Source organism: Thermobia domestica, chromosome 11, assembly GCF_964235325.1.
Source record: "Thermobia domestica chromosome 11, izTheDome1.hap1.1, whole genome shotgun sequence".
In the NCBI taxonomy this organism is placed as follows: Eukaryota; Metazoa; Arthropoda; class Insecta; order Zygentoma; family Lepismatidae; genus Thermobia; species Thermobia domestica.
The window spans coordinates 91651634-91669528 of record NC_137464.1 but is presented as its reverse complement, the minus strand read 5'-3'; the positions used below and the strand labels follow the sequence as shown (position 1 = coordinate 91669528).

Genomic DNA, 17895 nt, shown 5'->3' with positions numbered 1-17895 from the left:
TAAATTCTCTTGATTAGGCGGAACCTGTGTTGCGAACAAAGGATATTAAAATACACTTTTTAACAGAAATTTTCAAGTTCCGTAATACAGTGTTTAAATTTTTTTTAGACATTCTGTGAGAGGTTAGGTATATGAACTGCGTTGTCTGTAAAGATCTTCGTTTACTTGTTACCCTACACATTTACTCTTTAATCCACCACAATGTAAGGCCCTAGATACCGTGCGGATTTTTGAACGAAGTGCAATTTACATAGTTATCTGCAAATACCAATAACGCGTTCTCTAGCTGCTCTAGACACAGGAACAAGAAGCATAATATACACAATAGATCAAAAGGGAGCCAAAAGTAGAGGGAGGAGCGCCGAAAAGGGCATACAGGGTGTCTACTAAAATTCCAAAATGAAATTTCGTGACCTTTCCTTTATCAAACCATAAAATTTCGGAACATTCTCAAGAGCGAAGTTGGATGGGAATTGGGTCGAATTTTCATGCGTGCGATTTGGTAACGATTTTGTAGCGTCTAAATCCGACCATAGACATCTTTGGTTGTGAATTTTGATGTTTTGTAGAACAAAATTTTCCAGTCTGTACGTATATTTGTACAGATTAAAAAGAAATCGTGACCCAAAAGCTAAATTTCTTGACTTTCGTGACCGTTTTCTCATTTCGGGACTTTCGGGACTTTCGTGACCGATAGACACCCTGGCATAGCATCTACTTCTTGTCTTGGCCTTTGAAACCGTATCTAGGCTTTTTTTTGTTTACTGTAAGTTTTATGTGTATTAATTCGTAGCATAAACAAATAATATAATTGAATACGTTAGGCCTATATACAACATTTTATTTTATCTCACTCTGTCCATTATATGTATGTACCTTATTTATTTTTCTAAGCATAGAGCTATCTTGATTAACTTTGAAACCTTTAACGGAAATATTTGCGAATCCTGTTCAATTTCGCTAGGCAGGTTTTATTATGTGCTTATGCCAGAAATGTTTATTTACTTCTCTTAGTACATTTATTCTTTATTCACATTCACATATACTTGGCGCATTATTTGTAAAACAATGACGGATCCAGGATATTATCAAGGGAGGGGCTAAACCATAGTTTGCAGCTTTATCCAGTGTTAAGCACGATTGAAATACATTTTATCCAGTTTATACCTGAGCGTTAAGGGGGGCCCGCCTGTATATATATATATATATATATATATATATATATATATATATATATATATATATATATATATATAAGTAGATGTATTTTAATTTCACTAACTGACTGTGAACTGTTTGAACCCAAAGAAACCAAATTTATTTAATAAGCCTTGGACGCTTGCGGAGCTGAAAACATTAAAAGCGACCTTGCGTTTATCAATACTCATTTCAGTTCATAACGAGATTAGAAGATCGATGATTAGGACTTTGCAGTGCATTTGAGCTGTTTGATTCAATAACGAAGCAGACGCCCCCAAGACCAATCGGAGAAGCATTTCTTCGAAACGCACATTCAATAAATGCGAAAAATTCTGCCATAAAATTCTTGTCTAATGTAAATAAAGTGTTCCTGGGAACAACGACGCACGGATTTCAGATTTATCGGGAAGTAACATTGTTTCTTTGAAATACTGTCCCTTAACGACCCGTGATACGGAGGGAACATTTTCCATGTACAGTAATGTTTTAACAAATAAATGAAAGTTTTAGCAAGAAAACACCGAAAACTACATAGTTGTATATTGTAGCATGAATGCATCATTGTTATACACAAATATATGTAGTTTAAGTAATACAGCCTTTTTCTCTAAAGATAAAAAAATCCTCATTTAACTTTAGCTTTTAATTGGTGCATATTTACAATTTTTAGTGCATATTTGCATATTTTCAGTGCATATTTTCGTGATTTTTAGCGCATATTTGCATGCATATTTTGCCGTTTTTTAGTGCATATCGATCCGAAGTCTAGTAATGAGAAGTGGGACCTGTACGAAGCTCCACGGCACCGTCATCATTTGTTAGCATCCCATAAACCTGTCCCAAAACAGCCGAAACCAGCCTGCACAAGAAGAAGTTCCTTCTTTGTGTTTGATAAATTGCTCGCGACACCGTGCATCGGGAACTTCTACCAGCTGGTCAGAGCATCAATGCAACTGTGTACTGTCAACAGTTGAGCCGTAGTCGAGAAAAACTCAAAACTCTGAAGCCAGCACTTCTGAATCGCAAAGGGGTCCTCCTGTTACAGGACAACGATAAATCCCAAGTGGCTAGGGTAACCCGGAACACCACTCTACGCCTTGGATGGGAAACACTATTGCATCCGTCATACTCCCCGAACATTGTACCGTCCGATTACAACCTGTTCCATTCCTTGGACAATCACCTTAGAGGAAACCAGTTCAAATCACTAATAGAGATGCAAAATGCACTTGATACCTCCTTCGCTTCACGGCCCACGAAGTTCTACCGCGATAGAATCCATGGCATTCCAGAACGTTGGCAGAAGGTCGTCGATGCTGATGGAGTCTATCGCGGATCTTCCAGGTACGTGTCAGGTGACATTCTATGTTCGAAGGTGGTGAGTGAAAAGCGACAGAACTTTCTTGGTTATCTTTATAGGAATCCCCCCCCCAAAAAAATATGAAAAATCTTTGTGTTTGAAGAATATGTAACAAGAATTGCTGCATATTAAATAAGTTTTTACTTTGAATGATAAGTTCGGTTTTGACTTTTAAGTACACACAATTTTCTTATATCAGAAAGAAAGTGTCAGGAAAAATCTTAAACTGAATTAATAAGATTGCATTTATAGTAAAATGTTTCACTTTTTCTGTTTTCAGAAAAATGAGATCATCTATATTTGTTTTACTTTTCTTGACCGTTGTGATAGTGGCTACATCCGCTGCAAAATTAAGGGGAAGATCAGAAGGGAGACCCGAAGGAAACGATTTTATTTGTACATGTCCACGTATTCTAAAACCAGTGTGTGGAACTGATGGAAAAGCGTACGATAACGAATGTCTTCTAAGGTGCGAAAGAAAAACAAGTCAGCCTGGTAAGTAAACGACTAATTTTGAAGTAGTCTTCGACTAGATCTAAATGTTTTACTTCCATTGTACTTAAATTCCCACTTCTTTTAGTAATTAAAAATGCAACACTTAAGGGTAATTTGAACAGAGATGACAGTAGTATATGAAGTGTACAGTTATTGGCAAGATCAAATCAAGTCCTTTGCAACGAAATATTTTACTATTGAACGGCCAATTATTTGGATAGAGCGAATATTCATTATTTTGCATTGTGAAAGAAAGTTTCACCTACCTTTTTCTTACAAATAGTTTCTACTGTATATCGCCAGAAAAGATACCATAAAAGGATATTATTGACAGTTCATAAAATTTTATCTGCGTCCTTATATAACCATTTTTCCAAATAAATATAATTTTCAAGTAAAAGTATTGTGAAGTTGTTTATATCCATATTCCAATGTGCAGTCTGATACATAACAAGTCCACTACATTAACATTAGAACTCCATTGCTGAATGGTAACGCTAACAAATTTAGTGCACATAACACCGGATTCGAATTTAAAAGATATGCAATACGGTATAGTTGTAATATCCTACACGTGGTCTGTATTTGTTAACATCAACACATTGTTCTTCTTATTTGTAAACAAAACCATATGCTCTCTTACTACAACTACTACAAGAAGCAGTCAACAGGCATCCTCATCATCATCAGGTTATGAGACAGAAGGGGAACACTAGTGCCACCGCTGTACAGAAGGAGGTATAAAACACGATATAAGATCTTCATTAGCATCAATTTCGGATGATCATCCCTGCCCTTTAACACTTATCTGAAGCTCTGACAGATCTATCCTGACGCAGGCCTCTTAGCTTGATTGGAGCTCGGTGAAAACTCATCCTCTCTTAACTTGTCTGGAGCTCTGAGAGTTCCTAAACCATTACCACATACTTGCTTGGCTGGAGCTGTGTGGTATCCTTCCCTTAGCTGCCTGGACCCTGGGACACCTATTTACCCAGATAAACTATATAGAGAACTTTGTATTGCTCTTCGGGCGACAATCATAGTGACTGTGTGTTATGTTTGCATATTGCAAGAATTATGTAATAAAAAGCCCCGTGTGCAAAATTGCTCCAGCTACCACTACCTTATTAAGCTAATTTTAGAATATGATATTTGAATTTATATCTGCCTTTATAAAAGGGCATACCAGAACAGTGCAGATAAATAATACAATCACATTTTCCCTTTTTTGTCTTATTTTAGCATTTTAGCACCTTTCCCTTTCTTTTTTCTTACGAAAACTGCCCCTAAAAATCCTAACCTTATCCATAATTTTGTGGTACCCAATTGTGTGTGGAAACAATATTATCAACAATTAGATTACAAACTTTTATTTATAAGCATACAACATAGTACATATATCCTATCGTTTATATCTTTTACAAATTGTGAGATGTAAGTAGTGTCATAGATCCCTAGAGAAACTTTGCAATACATTATTACATATTATATAGTATGTTGTTTAGTGAAAACATAGGTAGTTACTTTTGCAGCCAGTGTTGTCATTCAAATCATTAACAATCAGTTGTATGATTAGCAATAATGGTTTTTAGAGATTACCCAGGGGAAAAGAATTGCCCCTGGAGCTTGAAAATTTTCCCTTAGACATACTTTGGATCTTATTCAACTTAGATCTCTAGTATTTTTGCAGTCCTACTTTCTACTGTATTGAAATTCCTTCTAGAGGGAAATCTGAAGTCATCACTGATGATTAGTATAGTTAACTTGACTTAGTATTAATATTGTTTCTAATAGTTAAGTACATTATTATTATTATTATTATTATTATTATTATTATTATTATTATTATTATTATTATTATTATTATTATTATTATTATATATTCCAATTATGCTAATAAAAACTGTAAGCCCCCGTTTGAAAGCATGTAATTTTCCACACAGAAAAAATTGTAGGTGGCGTACTTAAAAAAGTAGGTTACATGCGTAATTCCTGTAGTTTTTGGACTTAACGTACAGCAGACGTATAACTGAAAACGCATGTTTTATAATACTTTCTGTATAAGTGTTCCATCTACTTTCCGTATGAAACAATGTAGGCGGTCAGGATCTCACATACAAATGGACGTATATAACATATAGCTGACGAAGGTAACATAAGTATATGCATGAGATATACGGAAAACTGTTAGATGTCAGACATCCTGCAACGGCATGATGTAACATCTAAGGGCAGTGCCTATGTAGCATATGGATAACGTATGCTCCGTACTGATTTCTATAGTAAGCAAGAGGATACCGTATATTTGTACAATATACCGCTGTCCGGAGAACGGATTTTTCTCAGCGCACCATGTAAAATAAATATTCCTTCTAGCATTGAAGCAGGCAGTGACATCTGTGTATCAAAACACACACACACACACACACACACACACACACACAAAAAATGATGCGACCCATTTAGTATCTACATCAGCGCAAAGTAAAATTGGTATTTCTGACTGAGAATGAGACATAAGTACGTTATAGAAACAAACTACGTCTCCACATTCCAGAATTATGTTTCTAGAAGGTCTAGAAAATTAGAATGTCAAATATTAACTGCAGAAGTCTTAATTGTCTCCTTCAAATATGAAAAGAAAATCTATCTATATAAATGAAAATGAAAGTGACTACGTTTATGACTTGATAACTCTTGAACCACCTCACCGATCTCAATCAAATTTTCAAAATTGATGAGGTTCGGGCCTAAGACGGCTTTCATCATTTCACTTTGATGGTGGAACGTAGGTGACAGGAAGGGGAGAAATATAGAAAAAGATCGAAAATGACCAATATCAGATATCGTTTCAGTAATAGTAAAAAGTGACTGACTAACGGAACATATTAGTAACTTCTCTTATCTTAACCCAGCAAAGCGGGTAATTGACGCTAGTAATATATATATACAGGGTGGCCCATTTTAATCTTTCCACGAAAATATCTCGTTAACCGTTGAACGTAAATGAACTGAACAAAAACTCAAATAGGAAATACAATTGGGCAAATCGAATGGTAATGTCGTGGTACCCCCCAGGGCCGCTCTTCAAGGGGTCTCAGGGCCCAACTTCAAAATTTTAAATGGAAACATGGGGCGACTGACATCTCGTTCGATAGATCTTCAAACACTAAAAAGCGATGTGGCAAAAGAATTTTCATATCGATCACCGTATTCAAAATGGCCGCCAAGATATGTTACCCGTATCAGATAAACGTCCGGTACCACTAATATGAAAACGGTTGAACATAAATGAACCAAACAAAAACTCAAATTGGAAAGCCATATGGCAAATCGAATGATGTTATCGCTGTGGCCCCCAGGGCCGCCTTTCATGGGGGTCCAGGCCCAACTTAGAAATTTTATACGAAAATATGGATCAAGTGATACCTCGGTCGATAGACTTTCATACAGTAAACAGCGTTGTGTCAAAAGATTGTTCATACGGATCACCATTTTCAAAATGTAAAAGACATGGTGCCTGTACCAGGTAAAACGTCCAGTACCACTGATATGAAAACGGTTGAAGATAATAACATATGAACAGAATTAAACTCCTATAGGAAATCAGAAAGGGTATTTATCATTTGTTGCAAATGTTGCAAAACAGGAGAAGATGATTAGAGTAAAAGTGCCATAATGCAAAGGAGGAAATCTAATTCCTAGAAAATCATCGTTCCAACGTCCTCCGTAAGTGGGTGAAGGGGAATAGGAAGGAAAGGTGAAATTGTAAATGAGAACCGTAGCTTTTGCAAATTGTATCTACACAGCAAAATTATCTGAAATGTGTTTTTATAAGAGATAGATGTTTGTAATGGAAAACAAGTAGGTAGAATTCTTGTTAAATGGTACCTTCCATTTCAATTGCAGGCAATAATTTGTGAAAAAATGAATCAATTGAAATGCGAGACCAATTTTTTGAACAATGCAATTTTAGAACAACGTGTACAAACATTGGTTTTGCTAAAAGTCGTCTGCACAATATTGGTTCATTACAGTACCAGTCACTTTTACACCCAAGTGTTTCAGACAAACCATACCTATTGCAAGTAACAATGGAGTTCTCATTTGAGATTTTACCATTCATTTCCGCTTTACCCACTTACGCAGGGAGCTCGGAAAGATAATTTTCTAACAATTAGATTTACTCTTTAGTATTATGTCACTTATACTTTAATAACCTTTTTCTCCGTTGGATTATTCTCGAGGCGTGGAATGATAAATACCCTCTGTGGTTTCCTGTACGAGTTTTATCCTGTTCATTTATCTCCAAACGTTTTCATATTAATGGTACTGAACGTTTTATCTGATAAAGACACCATGCCTTGGCGGCCATTTTGGAAACGGTGACCCATATGAACAATCTTTTGCCACAACGCTGTTTAGTGTATGAAGATCTATCGAACGAGGTATCACTTGACACATATTTTCGTTTAAAATTTCTGAGTTGGGTCTGGATCCCCATGAAAGGCGGCCCTGGGGAACACAGCGATAACATCATTCGATTTGCCTTATAGCTTTCCAATTTGAGTTTTTGTTTGGTTCATTTATGTTCAACCGTTTTCATATTAGTAGTACCGGACGTTTATCTGATACGGGTAACATATCTTGGCGGCCATTTTGAATACGGTGATCGATATGAAAATTCTTTTGCCACATCACTTTTTAGTGTTTGAAGATCTATCGAACGAGGTGTCAGTCGCCCCATGTTTCCATTTAAAATTTTGAAGTTGGGCCCTGAGACTCCTTGAAGAGAAGCCCTGGAGGCCACTGCGACATTACCATTCGATTTGCCCATGGTATTTTCTATTTGAGTTTTTGTTCAGTTCATTTATGTTCAATCGTTTCGAGATATTTCGTGGAAAGATTAAAATGGGCTACCCTGTATATATATATATATATATATATAGATAGATAGATAGATAGATAGATAGATAGATAAATAGATAGACAGATAGATATAGATATAGATATACGAGTAGATATAAAGATTACATTTCTCAAAAGAGTATTAGAAAATTATTTGTTTTCGTAAGTACTGTGTGCAGAACTGGTTCCGGAAATCTGAGGAATTTTAGCGAACGGGCTGAATTACACCAGTGTTGACAGCAGAGTTTAGAACAATCCATAATTCTTTCGAGTAGGTTTCGTTTAGTATAGTGTTACTTTCGGAACAGATTTTATTATATTTTGAGCAGTCATAACTAATATAGTAATACATTGGTATTCGAACTTAGTCCGTTCCAAAATCTAATTAAATAATCAAACATTCAAGTAACTAATCAATGATCGTCTTCCTATCTTCCATTTCTACTGTATATCAATTGTTCCACATCTAGTTTCATATAGTGCCTATTGACCTCATATGAAGCCTACAACATTATTTACGATCAGGCAGTACCTGCAACACTGGAGAATTACTGACATTTGTTTTAAAGTATCTCCTAAAAGTAGTTCCCAATTGTCCATACATCTGACACTAATAAATACGAATCAATGAATTAATCAGTTCATTAGGTTATGCGTATCTGAAAATCTTGTTCTAAAATCCTAGGACAACCGATGGGGCATTACAAGCACAAGACTAATAATTAAGAAAGATATATTTTAGATCAATTTATAATTTCTCCACTGATCATAAATATTATTTTAGTTTTATTTTTCTTTTCAGATTTGAAAGTAGCATACAAAGGCGTATGCAAATGTTAATTATAATCATGAATTCAGTGAGACAGCCTGATAAGAAACTGCTTATATGGCGCTTCAAAACCAAGTTATGATGATGTATTTTCCTTTAATCTGGCAATCAAGATCAAAATATACTTTATGGTTAAACAAACTACAGAATGTATTTTGTCACAAAGAATATATCGAAACAGAACAACAACATTTTAAACTAAATTTAAAGAAATAAAATAATAAACTAATATAAACATTTGTTATTATTAATATTATTATTTTTATGTGTTCATAAACTTTTCAAATATACTGTCATATTCATGTAAGAAGGATTTGAAGTAAAACTAAGCAACTTGAAATAGGGTATTACAGGTTTCTAACATGTTATTTTCAATTCAGAATGTGCCATAAGCAAATTAAGACATCAGTATGTTATTATTTTGTGTATTTCTCAGCTGAAAATATTATGTTCAGAACTGTAACCCTGTATCTCATAGTCTACTTCTTATGCCATAGTGCGGCATTTCTCCATAATTCAGCCTATAATTCCAATATTCTTTCAAAATTGTTTCGAAATATATATATATATATATATATATATATATATATATATATATATATATATATATATATATATATATATATATATATATATATATACATACAATAGTGCGAATTTTATAAAGAATAAATCATAAAGCAATTATTTTTAGTCTAAACTTTCAAATATTTGAAAGCTGATCCATAAACTTGTAAATTGGCAAAATTCGATTATGGCAAAATTGACTAAACCCTGAAAATTTTATATGTTTCCATTCAAAGATGGAAATCGCTGGCTCTTTTGGCTTGCCGACCAAACGAGAAAGGACCGACAGAATTCATACACATACGTTCGTACGTTTATCTGCAGCCAGTGGCGGATCTAGAAGGTAAAAACAGGGGGGCAGCAGGAACCCAGCCTACGATAAGTATACCATGAGTTTACTATAAACTTTCAAAAATGTATATTTTATTTATTTATTTATTTATTTATTTATTTGCCAAAGTTCCAGATACAGCAAGGCAGCCATTTTACACTGAAACTATATAACAGAAAATAAAATTAACAATAACAAGTATAAACAAAAAGCTATATAAAGGTCCATAAGTGTAGCAATAACAAATTGAAATAAAACTAAGGTTCCATAAGTGTAGCAATAACTTCCTGTCGGAAAACATTCTCAGGTTTAAAAATATCCACGTCAGAAGCAATGGAGTTAAATTCAGAAGCCAGTCTATAGAACAAAGAACGCTGAATAATTGATAATCGAGGCGTGTTGCAATGAAGTAGTTCACTATTTCTAGTTCTTCTTGCAGGTACCCGAATATTAAATTTAGAGATTAGTTCTTCAGTTCTAAGTTTCCCGTTTAGAATTCTATGAAGAAACATCATATCAAATAGCATGCGACGAGATGAAGGTGTACGGATGCCAAGAACAGTCAACAGTTCAGGTTTACTTAAACAGCGTACAGAAGGTATTCTTTTCCTGACAATGGCAAGAAAGAAAGTATATTTGTAAATAGTAGCTTAAATTATTTTTGTTACTCAAAAAACTGGGGGGCCTAGGCCACCCGGCCCTGGGCTAAATCCGCCATTGTCTGCAGCAACATTCAACGATAGAGTTTTAAAAGACGGTCAGTGGTGATAGGATAATCTCCGTTTGTGTTATCATTTCCGACATAGTAAATTCTACTAGCGGCTACACCCACATAAGGAAGACAGACTTTGGCATCGAATAGGAAGTGGAGCAAAAAACATAGTGCAATTTATGAGTCTATACTTATATTCTGCACAAACATCTGTACGTCAGTTGTCTACTATGATTGAGAGACGTTACATGACCTGATTACTTGTTATGAAGGTAGGGGTTAATGTCTTTTTGATTTTGATAATGGTATCTTAGGCCACTTCCAAATTTAAGAGGACAAATTCACAAAATACGAAATTCAAAATTATTGCTCACATTTCTGAACATTATTTTCTATTTACCAATAGCAAATTATAAACGACAAATATACTTTCTGTTTAAATATAAAAACAATCAATTCATTATTTCAAACTTTACCAATTTGTTTTCTTAAATGTACTGACAAGGGAACATTTCGATTTAGTGAATTATATTGCTGAAAATGATTGCTAGCACTGGATTCAGCACCAAAAGAAACAGAGAAAAAGAGGGTGTTTAGTGACAGACCATATACATGGTGGGAGATAAGTGAGGGCAAAGTGCAAAGATAGAACGTAGAAAATGTCTAGAAATGCCATGTTAATTTTGAAACGAGTAGAGGGATTGAGATCAAATGCTGGATATGAGAAATGCATTAGAAATCCACTGAATAGGCGTAATGTGAATCATGGGGTACATCTGAAAAACCATGTCGGATTTAGCACAAGAATATACGGGAAATGGATCATGTGACATATGGCTCTTAACGCACACCGTCTATGGAAATCAATAGTGGTCAATACAATTTGAGACCTCTGTTTAATTACAACTGTTATGGGACTTAAGGATGATTCTGTGGTTGATACAAAAATGGAGACAACAGTGGGTATATTTGAAAAACGATAAAAATGGACAATCGAGGTCGTCACAGCTGTCTCCGGTATTGAAATTGGAGCAGTCGATAGGTATCATGAATGCGTCAGGTGCTGTTTGCAAATATCTTGTTTTGTAGAAAGCATATCTAATCATAGCTTGGAACCTTGTTGCTATAAACTGGAAGTGGGTGAGTGATTGCACGTTAATGAAGTTGTCCCGTTGTCATATTTTGAAGTCAAATGGCAGTAAAACGGTGTCTGTTCTCTATATTTTACGAAATTCTTATACGGGCGGAAGAAGAACACATTCAACAGTTGTATGAGTGACGTGCAACCATCAGGGATAAGGAGTCGAGAAAGTTCAACATGATCTGGTTTCTGCACCAACCCTTCATCTTTATTGGTTCTCCATGAATCAAGAGGGAGGAGCAGTTTAGACGCTCTATAAAAGACCAGAAAACGTCAGTTATGAACTCTTTCATGTTGTCCTTGGCCTATTTGCACTTTTACCAGGATGTGAACGAATATTGGGTGGATCGGGACGTTTGTTGGCTGGAAAGTGGCCTCGTTCATGTTTGTGGTTGTTCCTCATTCAAGTCACCTCTACAACAGTATTGCTACATTGCCATAGCGTGGAACACCTCCTGTTACAGAGGTCTCAAATTGTATTGGCCACTATTGATTTCCATAGACGGTGTGGTCAAGAGCCATATGTCACATGATCCCTTTCCCGTATATTCTTCTTGCGCTAAATCCGACATGGTGGCTTTTCAGATGTCTCCCATGACTTACATTACGCCTATTCAGTGGAGCTCTACATGCATTTCTCATATCCAACATTTGACATCAATCCCTGTACTCGTTTCAAAATTAACATGACATTTCTAGACATTTTCTACGTTCTATCTTCGAACTTTGTCCTCATTTATCTTCCACCCTGTATACGGTCTGATATTAAACACCCTCTTTTTCTCTGTTTCTTTTGGTGCTGAATCCAGTGCTAGCAATCATTTTCAGCAATTGAGTTGAACAAATCGGAACGTTCCCTTGTGATATAGATTGTTTATGCTAATCAATATATATAATAAAAGTAAGTGTGGTTTGCCCGTGCGTACCACAAAGACTCCGAAACCAAGACCCGGAGCCCCATGGGAGTTATATGGTATTGTAGCCCTGTATCTCCCATCCATGAAGAAGGTTTCGGTTTGGACCAGCAGGGGTCCTAGAGGGAGAAAACGCCATAGTAACGGTGCTACTGTGCTAAAAAAATAAATAAATAAATAAAATAAATTTTAACGACAATGCGTGCATTTCTTTATTTTCAATTTCAATGTTGCTTTTCTTTCTACAAATATCATTATTGATCAAATATTCCAGAATGTTCTAGAATTTCAACAACCTTGGAAAATGTTACAGACTGTTATAGAAGTTTCCCAAAGGTTCGAGAATGTTCTAAAATTTTCAGTATGCTCTAGAACCTTCTAGAATGATCCAGGATGCTGTAGAATGTTCTAGTATGTTCGAAATTGTTGTAGAATGTGCCAGCATGTTATATTATTTTCCTATTGGTTCGAGAATGTTCTAGAATGTGCTCCACTAGAAAGGTACACATTAACACTGCAGTGGTCGCGCGTTCTACTATTGTAGAACAGGTGTTTTATTTTTGAAATCCTGAGCAGTTGGCAATACGCTCGACCTTGAGCGGTTATGTACCTTTCTCCGAGAACATTTTGTACAATCCAGTCTATTTTCAGCCCTTATTCTTGCACTTGCTCCGATTTGTTAACATGATTTCATTAGTGTTCTACTATTGTAGATCGCGCGACTATTGGCGTACTGGTTTGTTTCGTATTAGTGATTTATTTTTGTTTTACATTTTCCCGTTATTTTTGTGGAATACGTGCTTGTATATATTTGAAATGTCAGAACATAACAGAGAACAGATGCTTCTTTGGTTAGAGGAGCCAGAAAGTGACTGTGACAGTGTACTTGGGATCGAAGACATGAAAGAGCTCGAGGAAGATTTTGTTGAATAAACAGTTGAGTGCAGCCTTACGAAAATGTACCAGACATTATACCGGAACAAGAAGAAAACATTCCAGTACAAGCTAGTGTTGAAGTCACGGGTCCTGCTACACCACCTTTTGTCGACATACGTGCGTTTTATATCGGTAGAGGGAAAAGTTAGAACCTCCTCACTGGTATGTAGATCTCATAACGCCAAGAAACTCACGAGCTCCCAATTTGAATATAATACTAGCGTTTCGTAGGCTAGGCCCACAAGGCATTATTTTCATGCCTAGTTGGTGATGAACGTACTTGGTGTTAATGCTCTTAATATATTTGGAGCAAATAAGAAGATGAAAATGTCAGATGCAAGAATTTTCTGCAGAATCTAACTTTTGAGTTGATAAAACCAGCGAATAGCCAACGTTTAGCCATGGAATCCTTTGCGAAAGAGCTTCGACACAGAGGAAGACTTCTGCTTGGCTTCAGCGAAGGTGTTCCATTACCACAAGACAGAGCTTCAGGGATAGGAAAATGTTTCCTTCGTGGCCATTCTCGCAACAAGTCAACAAGAAAAAAACAGATAGGTGTGCCCAGACAACCAGAAAAGCGTGTGTGACAATTGCTTGGAGTAGACAATAATTCAAAAAGAGTACATCAAATCATTCTACCTGTATGATTTATCATAGAAGAAGGTTTATGCTGTTATTTCAATACTTACACCTAAACATTTATTAGATTTTTGATCGAAATTGTTAATATGTTAAATAAGATATATATAATGTTTATTTTGGTCAATATTCTTGTATTAATCAAATAAAACAATTTAAAAGTATTCTAAAACCTATATAATAATATAATTAACATACCTAAGACCGAATATTGCTAAAAGTCATAACACTATAGAAAAATAATGATGTTCTACAATAGTAGAACGCGCGACCACTTACGTAACAGTGGAGGGCGCGACCAACGCAGTGTTAAGAATACGGGGTCATTTTAATTAAAGTTTACAGGTATCATTATCATTATGCTCAGGTTCTTCTCAACCTATTTAATGTTTTGAAAGGAGAATGGTGGGGTTATGCCTAGATGATGGGAGCCACACAACATAACTTATCTTAACCTAACCTAACCGAATCCGAGCTACTACTACTATTTGTACTACTACTAGCACTACTTACTATTACTACCAAGTACTACTACTACTGTTTGTATTCTACTACTACTACTACAACAACTGTTTGTATTACTACTACTACCAACTACTACTACTACTATCTGTTTTACTATTACTACTGCTGCTACTATTGCTTCCAACTACTACTATTACTATTTGTACTACTACTCCTACTTCTACTAAAGGCTGCCTCTCATATCTAAACACAATTATCTCTGTGGCGCCTGAAGTTTACCTGTTCCAGATTGAGTATTGCCATGCGCCAACACAAGAAGAGTCTTTATAGAGTACCGACACTATTTCCACAAAGAAACGTGTTTCAGAGTTACGGTAAGAATTACTTATTCAGAAGCATAATTAACTATAATTATTGATTACTGAGAAACAATTTTTCCGGGACGTTCATTGAAACAAAGTTAAATACATGTCAGTTTCATATTCAAATTACTTAATGCTCTTTGGCACCAGTGTGCTCAAATAACACCAAAGAAAGTTAACAGGCAACGATTGGTTTTTGCGGAAAATAGAGGGTAAAACCAGAAGAGACAAGATAAGAAATGACAAAATAAGATAAATGTTGAAGGTGGCCCCATTGGAAGATTAAATACAAAAGATAAAGTTGGCATGGTTTGGTCATTTAAGAAGAATGGATGAAAAGATTATAGTAAAACAAATACATTAGGCGAAAGTTATACAAAAGAAACCAAAAGGAAGACCGAGGAAAATATAGCTGGAAGGTATTCGAAACATCACAAAGAACAAGCAGGTTCCATGTAAGATGGTGCAGACAACGGCACGAAACATAGATGTTGGTAAACTCTCTGGATACCTCTCTATACTGGAAGGTAGAAGAGAACGGCTTAAGTAAAGTAACTACCGAGTGAGCTTTGTGACGGACAAACACCTTGTGCGTCGATTTTCTCAGAGTTCTTCCATTTCCTCCCACTTTCTTGATTCTACCATTTCATTCATTCTTATCATCAGCGTCTCCTTTAGATTACACGACACAACCATTCGACGTAAAACTGATATATTTTATTTTTCACTTTTTTCAAATCTATACCTACTGCTGGTATTTAATAATGTCCTGCTAGTAAAACTTCAGTGAGATTCTATTAAAAGTACTGTATATAGAAAAGTTCGCATATGGCAGAGAAATGGCACAATTTTTAAAACTACATTTGGCAAGTGTGTGCTCGGGATCTCGCATCATAAAATGGGCATTTAAATGGTGAGTGCTTTCTCTAACTTCCGCCTTGTAGAGTTAAATTTGAAAAAAGTGAAATGAAATTTTAGAGTTTTACATCCCACGCTTATGCCAGCTAGGCTAAAGGAGATGGTGATGATGAGAAATCAATGAAATGGTGGAATGAAGAAAGTGGGAGAAAACGAGAGAACCCCGAGGAAACCCACGCACACCGTGTTTGTCCACCACAAAGTTCACTTGGCGGGAGCAGGGTTAAATTTGATTTTTTATATATAAAAAGAAAGAAAAAGTATTGATGGAACTCATTTTTGTTAGTAACATTCATCGATCCGAAATATTCATAAACTACCATTTTGTGAATGACGTATTAGAAACTCTCTATAGCATTATTACCAGAAGCGTATAGTAAAGTTTTGAAATGGGCAGGTCAAATTGCTTTAAGCGGAAAGTGGTGATTCATACAATACATTGTTTTCCAATTAACGGTACAATTCGAGAAAAAATATTACAATGCTTCTGTTTCATCCAGCTTGTATATATCTAAACTATTTGTAATGATACAACATTACAAATGACTTGTAATTTGTTTTAAACTAGAATAGGTTTTATTGATGTCTCACTTTTATATACAGTAAGTATTTTACTTATTTTGTCACTATTCCTTTCACTATTCCACTAAATTTGTTTGTAGTTTAGAGTAAGAAACTGCAATATGAAGAGATTTCAATACAGCTCAGAGGGGAATACCGAGACATTATGTCACGCCAGAAACGCTTGTTTTTGTTACCGTGACGCAAGTAGCTAATTTTTGCATTGTTTGAAGCATTATATCTTCGTAACTAAGACATATTTTTTGAGGGGGGGGGATGGTATGTGGTATATTGAAAACTAGTTTTACACGATGGTACCTTTTAATTACAACTTTTGGTCCATCGATAAATATGTTTTTAGCACAGGTCTCATTTTCTTTTACGTCACAATAACTGGAACAAGTTGAATATGTGAAATGAAGGGGGTTGGAATGATCGTTAATAGTAGAATAAACCAATAACACAACTGCAATAACAATTACCTAAACAATAGACCAAAATATAAAAAAATGAAAAAAAAAAACCACAATTAATGATCGTCTCTTCATAAGGTTTTAAAGGCTGGTGGAGATTTATATGAAAGGATTTTAAGTAGTTACCCCATTGGCTTTCCATGCACATCTGAGTTCAAATCTCTGCTAATCTCAGCTTTTCAATACGCTTCAATTTCAATTTCAACCCATACTCAGTGTGATGAGTAAGGCCTGTAGAAAAGAAAAGAGATATTGGAATGACAGAGAATTGGTATAAGACCATAAATGGAGACAGTGATTTACAAACTTATTCCTTCAGTTCGTCCCTCTCGAGACAAAGGGGCCTATCTCATTTTCTTAACTTTTTCAGGAGACAAAGGGGCACTTTTCTCATTGTTTATTCTATCGTCTTCTTTTAAAATTTAGTTTGATATCCTTCGTGCCAGCTATGCAACTTACGAGATCAAATTCAATTTTAATAGAACACGATAGAATAAATTATGATAAAATCTTTAAACTTGTCTCCTGGTAAAGTTGAAAAAAATTAGATATCTTCTTTTGAGGGACGAATTGTTCCAGATTAGACATTTTCAGTTATTTCAACAATTTTCTAATTCATGTATGATCAGTATTTCTTCTTTCTTCTCATATGCAGTATATAGCGAAATAATACATTATACACACGAGTTATAATGCCTTTGATATGCGTCACTCATTGGACAACTCGCTTCAAACAATAAAGATTAACCTTAGAATGGAGAAGTTTCCGTGTGTCAACTGCACAAAAATGTCTATTTTATGCTCTAAAGGCTTATCAACTGTCGTATCCTGGTTAAAGTGTAATTTGGATTGTATTTGTCAAGGCATTTGCGAAACCAAGAAAAGTACTGGCCCTTACCTAATGGAATTATAGCAGGCAGGGGTGCAGTTACTTATATGGCTGACTGTGCATGTATATTTTTCCTATATAACACTGCCGGTACCAAATTTTTAGTTTTGTCGATTTGCAAAGATTAAGAATTGATCCTCTTCGTCTGTCCCGAAGGTGAACCAACGTACCTATGCCAAAATGCCTGGGCTATAG

General features: G+C 35.4%; 1 protein-coding gene across 1 annotated transcript in view; it reads left to right on the top strand.

The window, feature by feature from the left end:
- Nucleotides 1–8972, top strand: part of LOC145663625 (serine protease inhibitor Kazal-type 1-like) — a 61324-nt gene extending 52352 nt beyond the window's left edge. The window contains exons 2-3 of the mRNA XM_081729726.1: nt 2841–3055; nt 8766–8972. Of these exons, the coding sequence (XP_081585852.1) occupies nt 2845–3055; nt 8766–8803 (249 nt within the window). The 5' untranslated portion in view covers nt 2841–2844 and the 3' untranslated portion in view covers nt 8804–8972. The remainder of the gene's footprint in view (nt 1–2840; nt 3056–8765) is intronic.
- Nucleotides 8973–17895: the final 8923 nt, after the last annotated feature.